This window comes from Pogona vitticeps, chromosome 1 (genome assembly GCF_051106095.1).
Source record: "Pogona vitticeps strain Pit_001003342236 chromosome 1, PviZW2.1, whole genome shotgun sequence".
Taxonomy (NCBI): domain Eukaryota; kingdom Metazoa; phylum Chordata; class Lepidosauria; order Squamata; family Agamidae; genus Pogona; species Pogona vitticeps.
In genome coordinates, this window is record NC_135783.1 from 117948874 (window position 1) to 117965822 (window position 16949).

The 16949-nt window shown below is 44.0% G+C and overlaps 1 protein-coding gene and 1 long non-coding RNA gene across 3 annotated transcripts in view; both read left to right on the forward strand.

Moving 5' to 3' along the window:
- Positions 1-11327, forward strand: part of LOC110090120 (uncharacterized) — a 41164-nt gene extending 29837 nt beyond the window's left edge. The window contains exons 4-5 of one of the 2 annotated variants that reach the window (XR_012087265.2): positions 2151-2252; positions 10787-11327. This is a non-coding gene — a long non-coding RNA (uncharacterized LOC110090120). The remainder of the gene's footprint in view (positions 1-2150; positions 2253-10786) is intronic. The other variant, XR_012087267.2, reaches the window with a different exon arrangement.
- LOC144586922 (uncharacterized) lies at positions 2737-8235 on the forward strand. Its single transcript, XM_078386091.1, has 2 exons — positions 2737-7926; positions 8109-8235. The coding sequence occupies exons 1-2, from the start codon at positions 3708-3710 to the stop codon at positions 8114-8116; spliced, it is 4227 nt and encodes a 1408-aa protein (XP_078242217.1). The 5' UTR covers positions 2737-3707; the 3' UTR covers positions 8117-8235.
- Positions 11328-16949: the final 5622 nt, after the last annotated feature.

The window sequence follows — 16949 nt, forward strand, 5'->3', positions numbered from 1 at the left end:
TTCGACATATTAAAAGTGTGTGGCACCCCACTTAAAGAGCAAATGTAAATCCAACAATATGCCCTGAGATAGGTAGAATTTTGCATACACACACTCTGAAAATATATGTAAAACCTCTTAGCGGTGGTATAATTTTGTTGTTCTTGTAAAGATACATTTTGGTTCAATATACATTCTGCTTTTTTTCCACACAGAGTTAAGAATTAGGTTAAGAGATTAGTTCAATGGCTATCTGCTGTGACTTTTCACCTACAGTGACCCACCAGATCCTTCTGAGAAGTCCAGCAAAATACAGATATAATAACAACTCTCTCCTCTTGTCATCTTCCAACTGCTGGTTGACATGTAACCGCACCAAAACAAACAAACAAAAATTAATTTTCCTGGTTTCATGAGGATCTTGATGAACAATAGTTAAAAATTATGTGCCCAAATGACCCTAGGTAAAGGTAAAGGTTCCCCTTGACAATTTTTGCCCAGTCGTGTTTGACTCTAGGGAGCGGTGCTCATCCCCGTTTCCAAGCCATAGAGCCAGGGTTTTGGCCGAAGACAATCTTCCATGGTCACATAGCCAGTGCGACTTAGACACGGAACACTGTTACTTTCCCACCGAGGTGGTCCCTATTTATCTACAGTGGTGCCCCGCATAGCAACGTTAATCCGTTCCGGATTAATCGTCACTATGCAAAAACATTGCTAAACAGATAAAAAAACCCCATAGGAACGCATTAAACTTTGTTTAATGCGTTCCTATGTGGTTCCAAACTCACCGTTCAGTGAAGTTCCTCCATAGCGCCGCCATTTTCACGCCCTCGGTAAGCGAGGGCAGGGCGCGAAAATGGTTGTGGTGGCCATTTTTGGGTGTCCAGTGGCCATTTTAGAACCGCCGATCAGCTGCTTAAAAAAACATCGCAATGCGAAGATCGGTAAGCGAAACACTTACCGATCATTGCAATGTGATGTTTTGCCATTGAAAACATCGCAATGCGATCGCATTAGCGATCTGAAAAAACAGATCGCTATGTGGATTCGTCGTTAAACGGTGCGCTTGTTAAGCGAGGCACCACTGTACTTGCATTTGCATACTTTCGAACCACTAGATTGGCGGGAGCTGGAACAAGCGACGGGCGCTCACTCCGTCATGTGGATTCGATCTTACAACTGCTTGGTCTTCTGACCCTGCAACACAGGCTTCTGCGGTTTAGCCCGCAGCACCACCACATCCCTGGTCAAATGACTCTAGTTCTAACCAAACCCCACTCATGTTGGTTTCTCACAATAGCTTCACTCCACCCACTGCTGGCTCTGCTCCTACCCAGCATCAACATGAGGGCCTTGACAGATTGGGTCCATAGGAATGCAGTCTTCAATGGAGGAAAAAATGAACCACCATTATTTTTTCACCTTCAATGGGGGAAAAAATAACCCACCAAAAACAATAAATATGTGTTTTTTGATTCCAAAATATATTGCCAACATGTGCAGATTTAATCAAGAGCAGATCTGAATATCGGTCAAGAGTAAGACCCATATGATTGATCAATCAAAATTTCTTTAAATTGGAGTTCAACCCGCCTTAAAATGTTTGGTATGTTGCAACATGGAATGTAAATTACATTGGGCAAAATCTTTTTTTTCTTTTCTTTTTTAACTCAGAAGTCAGCTACCTAGAACTAAAGGAACAGAGTACCATGACTTTTATTTAAAAATGCATTCAAATAGATGAAAGATGTGGAAAAGAAGATTGCCCATAAAATGAGGGAAGTTGACATCCACTCCAGATTTTAGCTGCTTAGTGGATGAAGAGAAACCTGTATAAGAAATTCTTACTATTCCCAGCTTCCGTTTGTCAGAAAATATGGCTGGAGAATAAAACCAACAGGCTGTGGTCAGACACTGGGACAAAAGACTGCTTTAAAATGCACACAGGTCACCGAAGTGTGGGCTATAGTATCTCTACATTAGATTTTCTGTTTTTTCTTGTTTCTTTTTGCTACCTATATGATTACAGTTCAGAAATGAACCCACTGAAGTATGGATGCTACCTTTATTAGACCACAAAATAAAACAAGCAGAAGCTAGCTTTCAACTCCATGGCCAGATTCTGCAGCCCCCACTTGGGAACTTCTTTTTGTTTTTGTTTTTTAAAGGGAACCTGGGATAATCCGGCCATGGATTTTCAGGGACTTCTCTTCTGCACCACCTCAAGCTCTATAATGACCAGGCGGATGAGGATTCCTCCAGAGTCAAAAGTTAGCAAATGCCTTTGTTTTTTTTAATTATGTCATAAAGGTATAACCAACCCTTGTCTTCAGATAGTGTACGAGGGTTTTTCTTTTTAAGAATCTTGAGAAAATCTTGAGAGTACCTTTTCTTTTTCTTCTTTCCTCTTCCCTCCTCTCCTTTTCTGTCTCTTCTTCCATCCTCTCAGTCTATAAATATAGGATCTGTGTTAGCTCCCAAAGAAACCGTCTTCTAGCTATATAATGTCATTGGTATGGATTCATTTAAGAATTAAGGAAATTGGAGTATGACACATTCAGTTACATTTCTATGTACTTCCAAGCAAAGGCACAGATGTATGCATGAGTAAGGTTTGGAGTGGGATGGCGTTATTCCCATTTATACCTGTCCACACTATTCAGAAACAGCTTCTGTGTCTCCAGAAGCAGCAATATCAAAAATAGTCATCTTCAGCAGCTGTTTCTGATAGTTGCTGTTGGAAGTGATTGTTACATAACAGCACTGATGTTACCTGTCTGTCATGGGTTTGGAGGGAAAGTTCCATCCTATGGGGAGTGGAAGGCGGGACATCAGGAGGAGGGGCTGTACTGTATAAATCTGTGATGCCTGTGTGGTGAAGAGTAGATGCTGAGACAGACTGTGAGACACTGGGTTGGGACGAAGCAGCAGCTGGGGAAGAAGAAGCTGTTGTGGGAGTCTGGGTGTCTGACAGGGTACTACTGTGTGTCAGAGTACCAACCTGATAAGTTCAGGTGTCTGTGGGTTAGCCAGAACTGATGGGTTCAGGGTCTGTGCTTTAAGTTAAAGGTTCTAGGTGAACCAAACTGTATGCTTGTGTGTGTGAGAATAAGCCACGTTACTTTATTTTATTCACCTGATTGTTTTATTTACCCTGTTTGTATTTAAAATAAACCTTATTCTTTTATTGTTTAAAAATCCATCCCTGGTCTGTGTGACTTATTATAGGGAATGGTTGGTGGCAGCTTAGTAACTGTGTGATAGATCCCAGTAGGTCTGGGTTTGTCACATTGATTGGTGGCAGCGGTGGGATACGACTGGTCCAGTTGTCCAGCGGTCCAGCAAAGCCTTGGCAAGTGTGCCCAGAGCAAGGGGGATCTAGTCAGGGACAGTCTGAGGCGCGTAGGTAATCTTCTAGGTGTACCTCACGGGGAGGTGCGCTAGTAGAAGAACGTGCCAACTGGGGAGACTTAGATTAAGGTGCTCTGAGGCAGCCTAGTTTTGGCGGGAAAACGCTGAGGCAAAACTGCGTAGCAACAGCGAGCTAGCTTGCCAGCTGAGAGGCCCAGCAGAGGGGGGTAGGCTCTGACTCGATACTGTTGCAAGTAGTGCTGAAGAACAGCAGCAGTCTCTAGGGAGAGCTGGGTTCTGAGGCAAGAAGGAAAAAAAGTGGTCGTTTTATTTTGAGGCTTGACTTTTTAAAGCAGCCTGTTCTGAGGGGGGGTATGCCCTTGACTCGAAGCCAAGTAGCAGACATGAGTGAAGTGAAAGACCCCCAGATTGACCAAGGTTCTGAGGATGAATTTGGCTCAGTGCAAGGTGACAGCACAGGAGAGCAGAACCCAGAACTTAGAAAATTGATCCTAGCCCAACAGCATGAACTGAGGGTGAGGGAAATGGAGGAAAGATTAGAGAGAGAGAAAATGGCATTTGAATTAGAGCGAGAGAGAGAGAGAATGGAGAGGGAAGAAAGAATGGAGAGAGAGAAAATTGCTCTGGAAAAAGAAAGGATGGCGTATGAGTTAAGAAAACTGGAAATGATGAACCAGAACAATAATAATAATAGGGATTCTGAGGGAGGCCAACTGTCTAAGGCTGACCTGAAGAAATTCCCTGTGTACCACAAGGGAGATTGTCCTGAGGTGTTCTTTTCCTTAGTGGAAAGAGCGTTTGTGGACTTCTCAGTGAGGGAAACTGAGAAGATGACCATCATGCGGTCTTTAATCAGTGGTAGCCTGGCTGAGGTTTATGCCGAGATGCCTGAGGAATTGTTGAAAGATTTTGCAGAGTTTAAAAAACTGGTGTTTGCAAGACATGGGATAAATGCAGAGCAGCTGAGACAAAGATTCAGGTCCCTTACCAAGAAGCCAGAACAGACTTTTACCCAAGTGGGGGCCCAATTGGTGAGGCTGCTTGAGAAATGGCTATCGCAGGAGGGAATAGAGACCTATGAGCAGCTTAAAGACTTGATAGCCCTGGAACAGTTCTATTCAGTCCTGCAGGGGGAATTGAAATTCCAGGTGAGGGAAAGGAAACCGAAATCTGTGGCAGCAGCCGCAGAGATCGCAGATTTTATCTCCCAAATAAGAAAGCCCTTGGGTGAGGGGAAATCTGTAGGTAAACCCAAAGAAACCTACAGCAAGTACTCTCAGGGACCAGGGAAAAGCCAGCAAGGGGGAGGGGCCCATGGTGAAGGGAAGCCCTCAGACATGAAACCAAGACCTCAGATTTTGGAGGGAAAACCAAAACAAGATGAGAGAGAATCAAAATATACCAGAAAATGCTATTTCTGTCAGGGAAAGGGTCATCTAATCTCAGAGTGTGAGAAATTGAAGCAGCTAAAAGGAATGGTGCCTCAGAATTCTAGTGGGACCAAGCCAAAAGCTGTGTTCTGTGTCCAGAAAGAGCAAGGCTCAGTGTCACAGAGGGAGCCTGTTGCCATGGCTACTCAGTCTGGGACAGCTGCCTCTGCTGATCAGGCTGAGGAAAATGGTCCTCTTCTGGAGGTAAAGCGCTGCTTGCTGATAAAAACAGATTCTCAGTTGTTTGAGACAGCAGGGGTGGACGTAGGAATACTTGACCGTCAGTATAGGGGGCTGCGGGACACTTGTTCCCAAGTAACCCTATGCCATCCAGATATCATCCCTAGGGGGTTTATAATCCCAAATGAGAGCATAAAGGTAGCAGGGATTGAGGGGCAGGTAATCGCTCTGCCAGTAGCAGAGGTACCTGTCAACTTTCAAGGCTGGAGGGGAGATTGGCGGATAGCGATTTCATCGACTCTGCCAGCAGCCGTGCTCGTGGGAAATGACCTGGCTGAACATGTGAAACGGGTGCTAGTGATTACACGTTCACAAGCCACCACAGGGACAGTTCAGGGGGGTAATGATGAGCCAGAGACGGAAGCAGGTGGGGGAAGTTCAGAAGCTGTGGTGGAAACCTTAACCACAGACAGCAGATTTGGACAGGAGCAAAAGGCAGACGCCACTCTCCAAAAGTGTTTTGAACAGGTGACTGACGCCCAGCTAACACCTGAGACCCCAGTGAGATTTCTGGAGAAAAAGGGGATTTTATATAGAGAAACCCTGAGGAATATCTCAAAAGGGGGAGATGGGATCAGAAGTCAGCTGGTGGTACCTGAAAAGTATCGCCCCATGATCTTACAAAGGGGGCACTCTGACATGTTTGCTGCACACTTAGGGGTCAACAAAACACAGCAGAGAATCACACAGAATTTCTACTGGCCTGACATAGGGAAGCAGATCAGGGAGTTCTGTAAACAATGTGATGTGTGTCAAAGGCAGGGGAATAACCGCGACAGGACTAAAGCAAAGTTGTGCCCTTTGCCTGTGATTGACACTCCGTTCAAATGCATAGGGGTGGATATTGTGGGACCTTTGCCCAAGGCCACAAAGAGGGGGAACAGGTTCATTCTAACAATTGTGGACCATGCCACAAGGTATCCTGAAGCCATACCCTTGACTAACATTGAAACTAACACAGTGGCCGATGCTTTGGTGGGGTATATGTCCAGGATGGGATTTGCCTCAGAGATAATCACAGATTTGGGCGCATCGTTCACATCAAAGCTCATGAAACGCTTATGGCAGATCTGTGGAATTAAGCACAAGGAAACCACTGCTTATCATCCTGAAAGCAATGGGTTAACTGAGAAGTTCAATGGGACTCTAATGCGCATGATTAGGGCTTACTTGGCAGAGAATCCAAACAATTGGGACCAGAAGCTGCAATCCCTTTTGTTTGCTTATCGATCAGTGCCACAAGCCAGTACCGGGTTTAGTCCATTTGAACTTCTATTTGGGAGAAGGGTGAAAGGGCCCCTTGATTTGATCAAACAAAATTGGGAGCAGATCACCCAGGATGACCCACAAGACGTTGTAACATACATAGACACCTTGATGAATGACCTAAAGCGAAATCTAGAGCTGGCAGCAGAAAACCTGCAAGCTCAGAAGGTCAGACAGAAAACATGGTATGACCACAAAGCTAGAGAGAGGCACTTTGACCCAGGGGAGGAAGTGCTTTGGCTTAGGCCCTGCAGAGAGAATAAACTGCAGCTCAAATGGGCAGGACCATATAGGGTCATTTCCAAGATGTCAGACCTGAACTACCTAATAGAGCAGGAGGAGAACCAAGCAAGGAGGGTGGTTCATGTGAATGCCCTAAAACCCTACTACAGAGGGGAACAGAGGGTTTTATTCGCGATAAAAGCAGCTGAGAGTGAGGAAGCTGAATTACCCTTCTGGGAGGGTAGAGGGGAAGTAAAATACAACCCAGAGGAGGTAAAGATCAGTCCTGCACTCACCCAAGACCAGCAGCACGAACTAAAGATGCTGCTTAGTAAATATCAACAGGTGTTTTCCAACAAGCCGGGGATAGTGAAGGGAGTGATGCATCGGATCCACACAGGGGATGCACCCCCGCAGGCAGTATCCCCATACCGAGTAACGGGACCCTATAGAGACAAGGTGCGGAAGGAGCTGGACGAAATGCTGAGGGAGAACATAATCGTCCCCTCTTCTAGTCCTTGGTCCTCTCCGATAGTCCTTGTGGACAAGCCTGATGGGAGCATTAGGTTTTGTGTCGATTACAGGAAATTAAACCGTGTAACCACTCCTGATGCCTACCCAATGCCCAGGCTAGACAACCTGATTGAAACCATAGGGGGTTGTCGGTTCATCTCATCATTGGACCTGGTAAAGGGATATTGGCAATTAAGAATTGATCCCAGGGATCAAGAAAAGACTGCCTTTTGCAGCCCTTTTGGTCTCTATGAGTTTCGAGTCCTGAGCTTTGGTCTCAGAAATGCACCAGCCACATTCCAAAGGCTGATGGACCAGACCTTGGCAGGGCTCAGTGACTTTACAGTGGCCTACATTGACGACATAGGGATCTTCAGTAATACCTGGGAAGATCACCTGATACACCTGGAGTTAGTGCTGCAGAGGTTAAGTGCAGCAGGGCTAACAGTAAAGGCCAGCAAGTGTCAGCTGGGTAGCCCAGAAATAAAATACTTAGGTCACATGGTAGGGGGAGGAATGATAAAACCCCTGGAGGCCAAAATAGAAGCTGTTCGTGATTGGCCTAGACCCAACACCAAGAAAAAGGTCAAATCATTTCTTGGGTTGGTGGGCTACTACAGAAAGTTCATCCCGAGGTTTAGCGAGATTGCGGCTCCGCTGACCGATCTGACGAGGAAGAAGGCTGATGACCGCATCCCGTGGACCAGCGACTGTGAGGCGGCGTTCCAGAGGTTGAAGGAGGCGTTAATCAACTATCCTGTCCTGCGTGCTCCAGACTTCGACCGGGAGTTTATCATCTACACCGATGCGTCTAACAGCGGGGTAGGAGCAGTTCTGTGCCAGGAGGATGAGAATGGTGGCCAGCATCCAGTGTCCTACCTGAGTAGGAAACTTCAAAAAGGTGAGAGACATTTGGCAACCGTGGAGAAGGAGTGTTTGGCCATAGTCTACGCGATCCAGAAGGCCAAGCCTTACATCTGGGGAAGACATTTTGTTCTGTGTACTGACCATTCACCATTGCAATGGTTAAAGATGATGAAAACCCACAATAGCAAACTTATGAGGTGGGCTTTGAACTTACAGGACTATGACTTTGAAGTGAAGGTGGTCAGAGGGTCAGTGAACTGTGTTGCTGACGCCTTATCAAGAAGACCTGAAGACTGAAGACGGCGAAAGAACATGGACTATATGTATATAATGAAAACAAAAAGTTAAAATGTACCTGGTTTTAAATTGGTTTGTATGAATAAAGGTAAATTGATGTAATGTAGATGGTAAATGTTTAAATGCCTATTTGCTATGGTTTAATTTAGAGTGTAAGTATAAGTGAGTATAATATGGTATGTATAACTGTTGTTGTATGTTTTATTCAGGTTGTTTTTTTGGTGAAAAGCACCTTAGCTTTCCCCCTACAAAACAACTTTTAAAGAGGGGAGGTGTTACATAACAGCACTGATGTTACCTGTCTGTCATGGGTTTGGAGGGAAAGTTCCATCCTATGGGGAGTGGAAGGCGGGACATCAGGAGGAGGGGCTGTACTGTATAAATCTGTGATGCCTGTGTGGTGAAGAGTAGATGCTGAGACAGACTGTGAGACACTGGGTTGGGACGAAGCAGCAGCTGGGGAAGAAGAAGCTGTTGTGGGAGTCTGGGTGTCTGACAGGGTACTACTGTGTGTCAGAGTACCAACCTGATAAGTTCAGGTGTCTGTGGGTTAGCCAGAACTGATGGGTTCAGGGTCTGTGCTTTAAGTTAAAGGTTCTAGGTGAACCAAACTGTATGCTTGTGTGTGTGAGAATAAGCCACGTTACTTTATTTTATTCACCTGATTGTTTTATTTACCCTGTTTGTATTTAAAATAAACCTTATTCTTTTATTGTTTAAAAATCCATCCCTGGTCTGTGTGACTTATTATAGGGAATGGTTGGTGGCAGCTTAGTAACTGTGTGATAGATCCCAGTAGGTCTGGGTTTGTCACAGTGATTGGTTGGGATCCAGCTTATGTTCAGGAAGATGCATGCCATTGCCTGGGACAATTAAACAGGGGACCTCCTTCAGTTTCTTAGATTGTCCTTTATCTGCTCTGACCTGTGCTGACCTTCCTTCAGCCCTAGATAACTATTCTAATGGTTGCTGATGTAATTTCCTTTTTCCCCTCCAAGAGGAGACAATTTTGTGTTTGTTCTCCAGAGATGAAAGGGAGAGACAAGTGAACATTGCTTCTGTGCTACTATGCTGTCCCCCCTGAAAAATATCACAGGTATTGGAGTCTTCTGGTGTCATTCTGAAGAAAGCAAAGCAAAAGAAACCTGAACAAAATTGATGAAATTGGCCACCTCAAAAATTAAAAGAAGAAGAAGAAGAAGAAGAAGAAGAAGAAGAAGAAGAAGAAGAAGAAGAAGAAGAAGAAGAAGAAGTAGTAGTAGTAGTAGTAGTTAATTTTGCCACCACAATGGCCATTGACAGGAGCAATTCTTCCATATGGTAGCTGTCATCCTAGTTCCAAAAATATCCCCAGAACAGTGCACTACTGTATCTAGAACATTCTGAATTGACAGCCATTAGGAATACAGTTACTGAAATCATCTAAGCTGCCAATGCCACAGTTAGTGGTGCAAAACAAACAGAAAAAAGAAAGAAGAAACAAAACAAACATCTATGTGAGCAATAAAATGAGTGTAATTTTAATGAACAAATAACAAGTATGATCTATACAAATGACTAATAAATCCAGTGCAGCCTTTAAAAACAAAACTAAATGGTGTTGAGAAACATTACTTTTGTTGCCCCACTTTACAATGCATCATCAGTTTCATAGATACCTCTTTACGATGCCAGTGAGCCACCTGATGCACTATTCTCATGCAGGTATCACACAGGTAGTTGAAGGTTCCATATTCTACTTGTTGAGGCTACTGACTCTGGACATATACAGACGGAGTGCTGCACTCCAAATCTCACTTGCTGTTAGTCTTCTCTTGTGCAAAGAAAACCTCTGTCCACTCATGTAACTCTAGCAACTACATCATTTTGGTGACATATGTTTTCTTTATGAAATTTAACATGCATAAAGTTTGCTTTTGCTTTGCAGTTCCTATTTCAGGTTGTCACAGTCATATAACTCAGGGATATAATTTTAACTGAGCATTCTGTGCCGCAATACCCTTTGAGACTTCCTTTTTAAAAATTCTCTGTCGTGCTCATCTTCACATTTTAAAAACTACCACAAACATTCAGAATGTGAAGTCCTTTTTAAAATCAGTAATGAAGAAGTCAAGTGATACTGAACTTATTTATTAAATGAAGATAGTGAAATATGAATCAGAAGGATATCCATGGTGTATCTTTTTTAGATGAGCAAATTATATTCATGGTTCAGTGTAATTCATTCACTGGTTTATGGATCACAAAGTCCTTCAGGCAGTGTGACAAATCCATATAAAGTCCCTGAGTGATAGATTTTGCATTTTGTAGATGTGTTAAAAATATTCCCCATGTAGTTCCCTGTGGCTAGACATCTGAGAAATCTCAGGAGCATAATGTGATTCCAGCTAAACTTGGCAGTAATTTACACTCAATGAATTGGTTCCACGTCTGTCTGTTTCAAATTATTTTAGAGGGAAACACAGCTTTGAGCTGAGTGCATTTGTGGTGCTTTTTGAAAGAGATTTGGCATCACGAATGAAGATTATGTGTAGATGTACTGGTAACCACTCCCTTATTGTTTTTTTCCCTTGTCCACCTCATGTCATTGCTTACAGATGGTGAAGATTTCTGCTGCCCACTTCTAGCGTGTATAATACAGAACAATACTGAAAAATGGAAAAGAAGACCACCTTGAACTGAACATTTTCTACTGATCTATGGTTGTTGTTGATAAATATCAGAATCTGAGATGTTGCATTGATGCTGCACATCATCCAAAGCTGCACCCAGGTGTCAGCACCTGTTTCAGAGAAAAACAATGTGTTTTAAAGATAAATGCAAATAGAATTGAAGAGTACTAAAAATAAATGTGGTTATATTTTGAAATACCACAAGATATGTTAGATAACTTACAACAGTGGCAGGGAACTGCTGGATAGCTCAGTGGTTTAGGCATCTGGTTGGGAGTTCATTCCCCCACTGTTCCTCCTTTAGAGGAGCTGAGACTGATGATCTGTAGGGTCCCTTTCAGCTCTGCAGTTCAAAGATGATGATGATGATGATGATGATGATGATGATGATGATGATGATGATGATGATGATGATGATGATGATGAGGCTCATCTCTCCTCCCCACATGGTTTGTCAAGATCCCATCCCATCCTTGAAGAACTTGCCCTTGAGAAGAGTGAGGGAAACCAGATTCATCAGCTCTGGATGCGTTTAAACCTGTGGTCCCCAACCTTGGGCCTCCAGATGTTCTTGGACTTCAACTCCCAGAAATTCTGGCCAGCAGAGGTGGTGGTGAAGGCTTCTGGGAGCTGTAGTCTAAGAACATCTTGAGGGCCAAAGTTGGACACCACTGGTTTAAACTGTGCTACCCAAAGTTTCCCCTTGTCCTTACTGAGAGGACTAGGAAGCAGAAGTGTTGTGATCATGAAACAAAGGAAAGGCTAATTGCATTGAAGAGAGAGAACAAAGGAGCAGACAGCGGATGTCTGAACCAGCGGAGCCTACTGGCAACGCCCTGAGGGCTCTTTTTATTGACTTAGCATATTACATAGCAGATAGGTTAGTGGTTACCTAATAGTTAGTTATACTTGGCTATAATAACCCTTTGATCTTATGCTCTACCTCTAAGCGAAAGGGCAGAAGAAGGGGCTACCCTGCCTGCTGGCAGCTGCCGCATCCTGCCAGGAGTGTATGCATGTCACTGAAACAGAATGCAGGTACAACCTTTAGGCAGGAGTTTCCCACACAGAAGTACTGCAAGAGGCTGCTTGTGGACCACTGGCCCAGTGCAGCAGTTGTACAAGCAGTCCTACTACATGAAGTGGGAGAAGAAGTACCACATTATTTCTGCCACTGTCGTGTCTCTTAAGTTGAGCAGCAATCTGGACTCAGACATGGAGGGCAAGTGGCCAGTAGAGAGGCCAGAAGTCTTCATGGTTGCTACAACTTTGGCATCTCCTCATCCTTGCCCCAAGACTGGGAAGAGCCAACCTCCTCAAAGGACTCCACAATCCAGGAAACCAGTAAGCCAACAGGAGCAAAGTACTTGTTAGCAAATCCTGAAGAAGTAACAAGGTGCCATACATGGTGCAAGATAATTATTTCTTTAAAGTTTCCTATTTGATGGGAAAGGAAGACGCCTTCAAGAAGCAGTCATAAAATGAAACTGTAAGATGTCTCTGTTTAACTTAAGCTGTTGCTGGAGGAAAGTGCTCACTGAGAGCTGTCCTTGGTGCTGTACCTTGTGACCTGTGGGCTGAATAAGTGAGGTACCACTGGTATGTCAGTGAATTAGCCTGAACATGTCAGGTACCACTGCAACATTGATTTTAACAGAAACAGAAACCTTTATTGGCATGCTGCATAAATAACATAATAACACAATAAAATACTGGGGAAAGATTCATTACAGGCAAGAGGAGGTGCCAGGAAATCGTAATTGGAGCCCCTCGTTTTGGGGAAGCATGTTGCGGCGTCTCTGAATAATGGCCTGGACGTATCTAGCAGTGGATAGAGTGACTTCCTTACTAAGGTCACATAGAAGGTATTGTATTTTCCTCTGGTCTGCCCATCCGGAATGAGAGGGGAGAAAAACCGTCAGATGTGACAGACGGATGTCCTTGTACAGTGTGCAGTAAAATAGCATGTGTTGCAGGGATTCAGTCTTTCCCTGGCCACATGGGCAAACTCTCAGTTCTGTTGGTAAGCCCTTGTACCTACCCTGCGCTAGACTTGATGGTACTATGTTACATCTAGCGAGGGTAAATGCCCAGCGGTCTTGTGGCTGTTCTAGATGATGTAGGTAACTGGGTCTGCGTCCGAGGGTAAGGGGTAGCTGAAAGTGCAGCGGGGAGCAGACTTTCAGGGCCGCGCTAAACAGCGTTTGCCCTTCTATGTCCAAGACCCTGTTTTTGATGGTTTGAAAGACGCTGGGGGGGGGAATTGAACCCATTGAGTCTGGTGACAGCCCTAGGGTCTTAATTTTTTTGAGGAATAGGGCCAGGCCTTTGGGTAACAGACTGTCAGCAAGCAGAGCTTGGAGTAGGATGTCCTTGGAAGAAAAAAAGCAGATTTTGACCCAGTATTTTAAGAATCTAAGCCAGGCCCTAGTTTCAATTCTCTGTTGACCGCCTTCAAGACATAGGGCAGCATATGGAACGCAATGGGGGAGGCCTAGGATTTTGTATAGAAATACAGATTGGACTCTCTCCACGGAGCTGTGTAGTGAAGACATCCAGATGGGGACGCCGTATAAGAGCTGTGAGACTGATTTCGCGTTGAAGATCTGCAGGGCTGCAGGGATGTAGCCATGGCCCCAGGTGTGATGGAAGCGTAGGATGGCTTGTGCTGAGAGCTTGGCAGACTTGGTTGCTGCCCGTTGGTGAGTTGTCCAGGAGTGTCGGTAGTGGAAGAAGACACCCAGATACTTGAACTCTCTGACCTGCTGGATGGAATTCCCGTGGAAGGACCATGGGAAGGATTTCCAAGCTTTGCCGAAGACTATGATTTTGGTTTTCTCGAAGTTTAGTTGCAGGTTGTTATGTGATAGATAGTCAAGGCAGCAGGTAATTAGCCGCTTTAGACCAACCCTTGTACGGGAAAGGAGGACCATGTCGTCCGCGTACAGTAGGATTGGTATCTGTAAATGGCCTAATTTGGGACTGTGTCCGATGGTATTGCGTAGAAGTGGGGCGAGGTCATTAATAAATAAGTTGAACAGGGTAGGAGCCAGGACGCAGCCTTGCTTCACTCCTCTGTTGGCGAGAATGGGATTGGAAAGAGCCCCCTTCGACGAAATTTTTATACGGCATGTGGAGCCTGCATGCAATCTTTGAATTAAGAATAGAAGTCTCCTATCGATGCCCAGCCTAGCCAGCTTTAGCCATAGGATGTCTCTGTTGATAGAATCGAAGGCCCCTTTTAGGTCTAAAAAGGCTGCATAGAGACGGGTGTTGGGTTGTGAGGTGTATTTAGAGATCATGTGAGATAGGATCAGGCAGTGATCTAGTGTGGACTTTCCCGCCTTGAAGCCCGCTTGTTCGGGTCCCAGGATGTCTTGATCTAGAAGCCAATCTTGGAGTTGGTGAAGTAGGTGACTGGCGTACATCTTCCCAATAATGTCGAGCAGGCTTATAGGTCTGTAGTTGGTTGGGGATTTCTTGTCGCCCTTCTTGTAAATCGGGATTACTATAGCCTGTGTCCACGTCCTAGGCATCATACCGGATTCATTGACGGCCGTGAATAAAGCAGCGAGCACCGGCGCCCACCACTCGGTGTATGCCTGGAGCAGTTCCGAAGGGAGGGCGTCGGGGCCGCAACATTGATAATACCCACTCAAAACAGGCAGGCTTCATTATCAAAGCAGGAAATTATGGAACAGGTTGCTATGGCAATACTTTGGAGTGTGCTATTTGGGTCCCTGGAAGATATTTGGAGAACTATGCCTACCTTTTGGACCTCATTCTCAGAGGACTTTACACAGCTCTGCTCCTCCAGTTTTACTTCTTTGGAACTCTGTGAAGGCCATGGTGGTTCCTGAAGTTGGTGTTGATACCAGATCTTCTCTGCTGTGTGTGTTTGTGTGGTGGCGGTGGGACTGCATTTTTCCACATCTTTTGCTCTGTGCTATGAGTGCAGCCAAATATCCGGAAGCTGAAGAGTCAACCCCTGGGAACGTGACAATCTGCTGCTAGAGATTGAGGATCATCAGAGAATGGCTAGCTCTGGACTGACCAATTTGTGGATTTAAAAGAAAGTTAAAATAACTTTGTTTAAACTATATAAAACATTACAAAGTATTGTGCTAATCTCCGGAGCTTCTCAACCACATGTGTATATGTATGCACATGAGTGTGATAATGTGTGAATCCACTTTACCTCTGGTCCTCCTCTTATGTAGAAACAAGATTGCTAAGAGTATGCCCTTGATAGGATGTGGCCAACTGATGCTAAAAGGTTATCCTCTCATCATTTAATAAAAAAAGCTGAAATACATGTGAGGAAAAAACAGAACATTTACATGGCAATCCCATACATGTTTCTTCAGAAGTAAGGTTAAGGGGAACTTCCTCTCAGGTAAATGGATCTAGCATTAGAGCCTAAAGATTTTAATTTTGACTTTTTTTCACAGAAACAATAAACCAGATTAGTAATATATAAAAGAAAAGACATGTAAGATATAAAAGAATTGATTTCGAATCAGTTTGTAACCTATGTAAAACTCACCTTCACTGATTAGATGTGTCATTTACTAATCAAACTACTTTAGTTACAATCTTATGTACAATTCCTTGGTAGTAATCCATGTCAGATTCAACTGGGCTAGTTTCTGAATAGTCATGCATAAGGCTGAACTGTAAAGCTTTATTTCATTAATTAAACTAATTAAAATTTGTAGCTCTACTATCTTTTGAAGTGCATGGAAAATGATGTTTTAGGTTACTAAATTTGTTCTTCTGCCAGTGACTTTCACACTATTGTAAGAATGTTTTGCAGTTGATAGTATCAGAACCTTGCAGGTGTATCTTTGTTTATGTAAACATTTATGAATTGTTCCACTCAAAGAAAGCTAACTATATTAGATAGGTTTCTTCTGTTTAAACAAAACTAATTCCCATTCAATTTCTTCCTCTTGGGTGGGATCCAGACTTAGTGATACTTAAAGTAGATCCAGTGAACTCAGGTTAGTAAATTGTAATCCGTTAAAGACCCAGTTGTTTACACAGAGTTGTTCTAAGTACAGCTAATGGTCAAACCAGACAATATGTTTGCATATACCATGTTTTTCTGTCTATAAGATGCTACTTTTTCCTAAAATCATTACCCTAAAAATTGAGGGGTGTCTTTTACATGGACGTAAGCTGAGATAGCTGAGGAGAGAACAAAATGGCACATACCTTGCCTCTGTAAACAGGCTTCCTTCAGCCATGAGGCTTAGCTTCCTTCAGTCAGGAGACTTAGTTTTCTCCAGTAATGAGCCTTATGGAACTGACGTCAGCTGATCCTGAACAAACCAATTGGAACACATCTCCTTGGAGGTGGAGCCTGTAGGCCAGTGGTCCCCAACCTCGGGCCTCCCAGAAGCCTTCACCACCACCTCTGCTGGCCAATATTTCTGGGAATTGAAGTCCAAGAACATCTGGAGGCCCAAGGTTGGGGACCACTGTTGTGGGCTCAAGATTCTACAGAGACAGAATGTCTGATGTTCTGAGCTCAGAGGCTGGTGAAGTGGCAAAAGACGTGTGTTTCTCAGAGCATATGTTTTTCCTCACCTCCATATCTTGCGATCAGCCATGCCTCGTTTTGTGGTTAACTGGAAGTTTAAAATGGGCTTAATTTGCAAGTATATCAGGCTTGACTCTCAGTCCCGATCTCACCTAAATAAATGTGGCAATATATAGTGTGCATGTGTATCTATCTGTAAACCACCAGCAGCAGAACTAAATGAAATAAATAAATAAAATGATTCAGTTTCTTACAGAAAAGCAGACTGGCAGATTTTGCTTACAAGACTTTGGAAGGATCACAGGAAACATCCTTATCATATCAGCAAAGAATCTTAATTTGTAGGCAGGTCCCTAAGGAACCAAGGCAGTCCTTGCAGTAACTGGCCCTACACCTTTGTGCATTTTAAGAACTAAATGCATCACCTCAGACAGAACCAGAAACAATCAGGAAGGGCCCTGAGATTGGTAGAGGATTCAAGGGATATGGTGTTACTTACTGGGTGCTGCATGTTTAAAGAAACGACTCTAACACCTAGCAGCT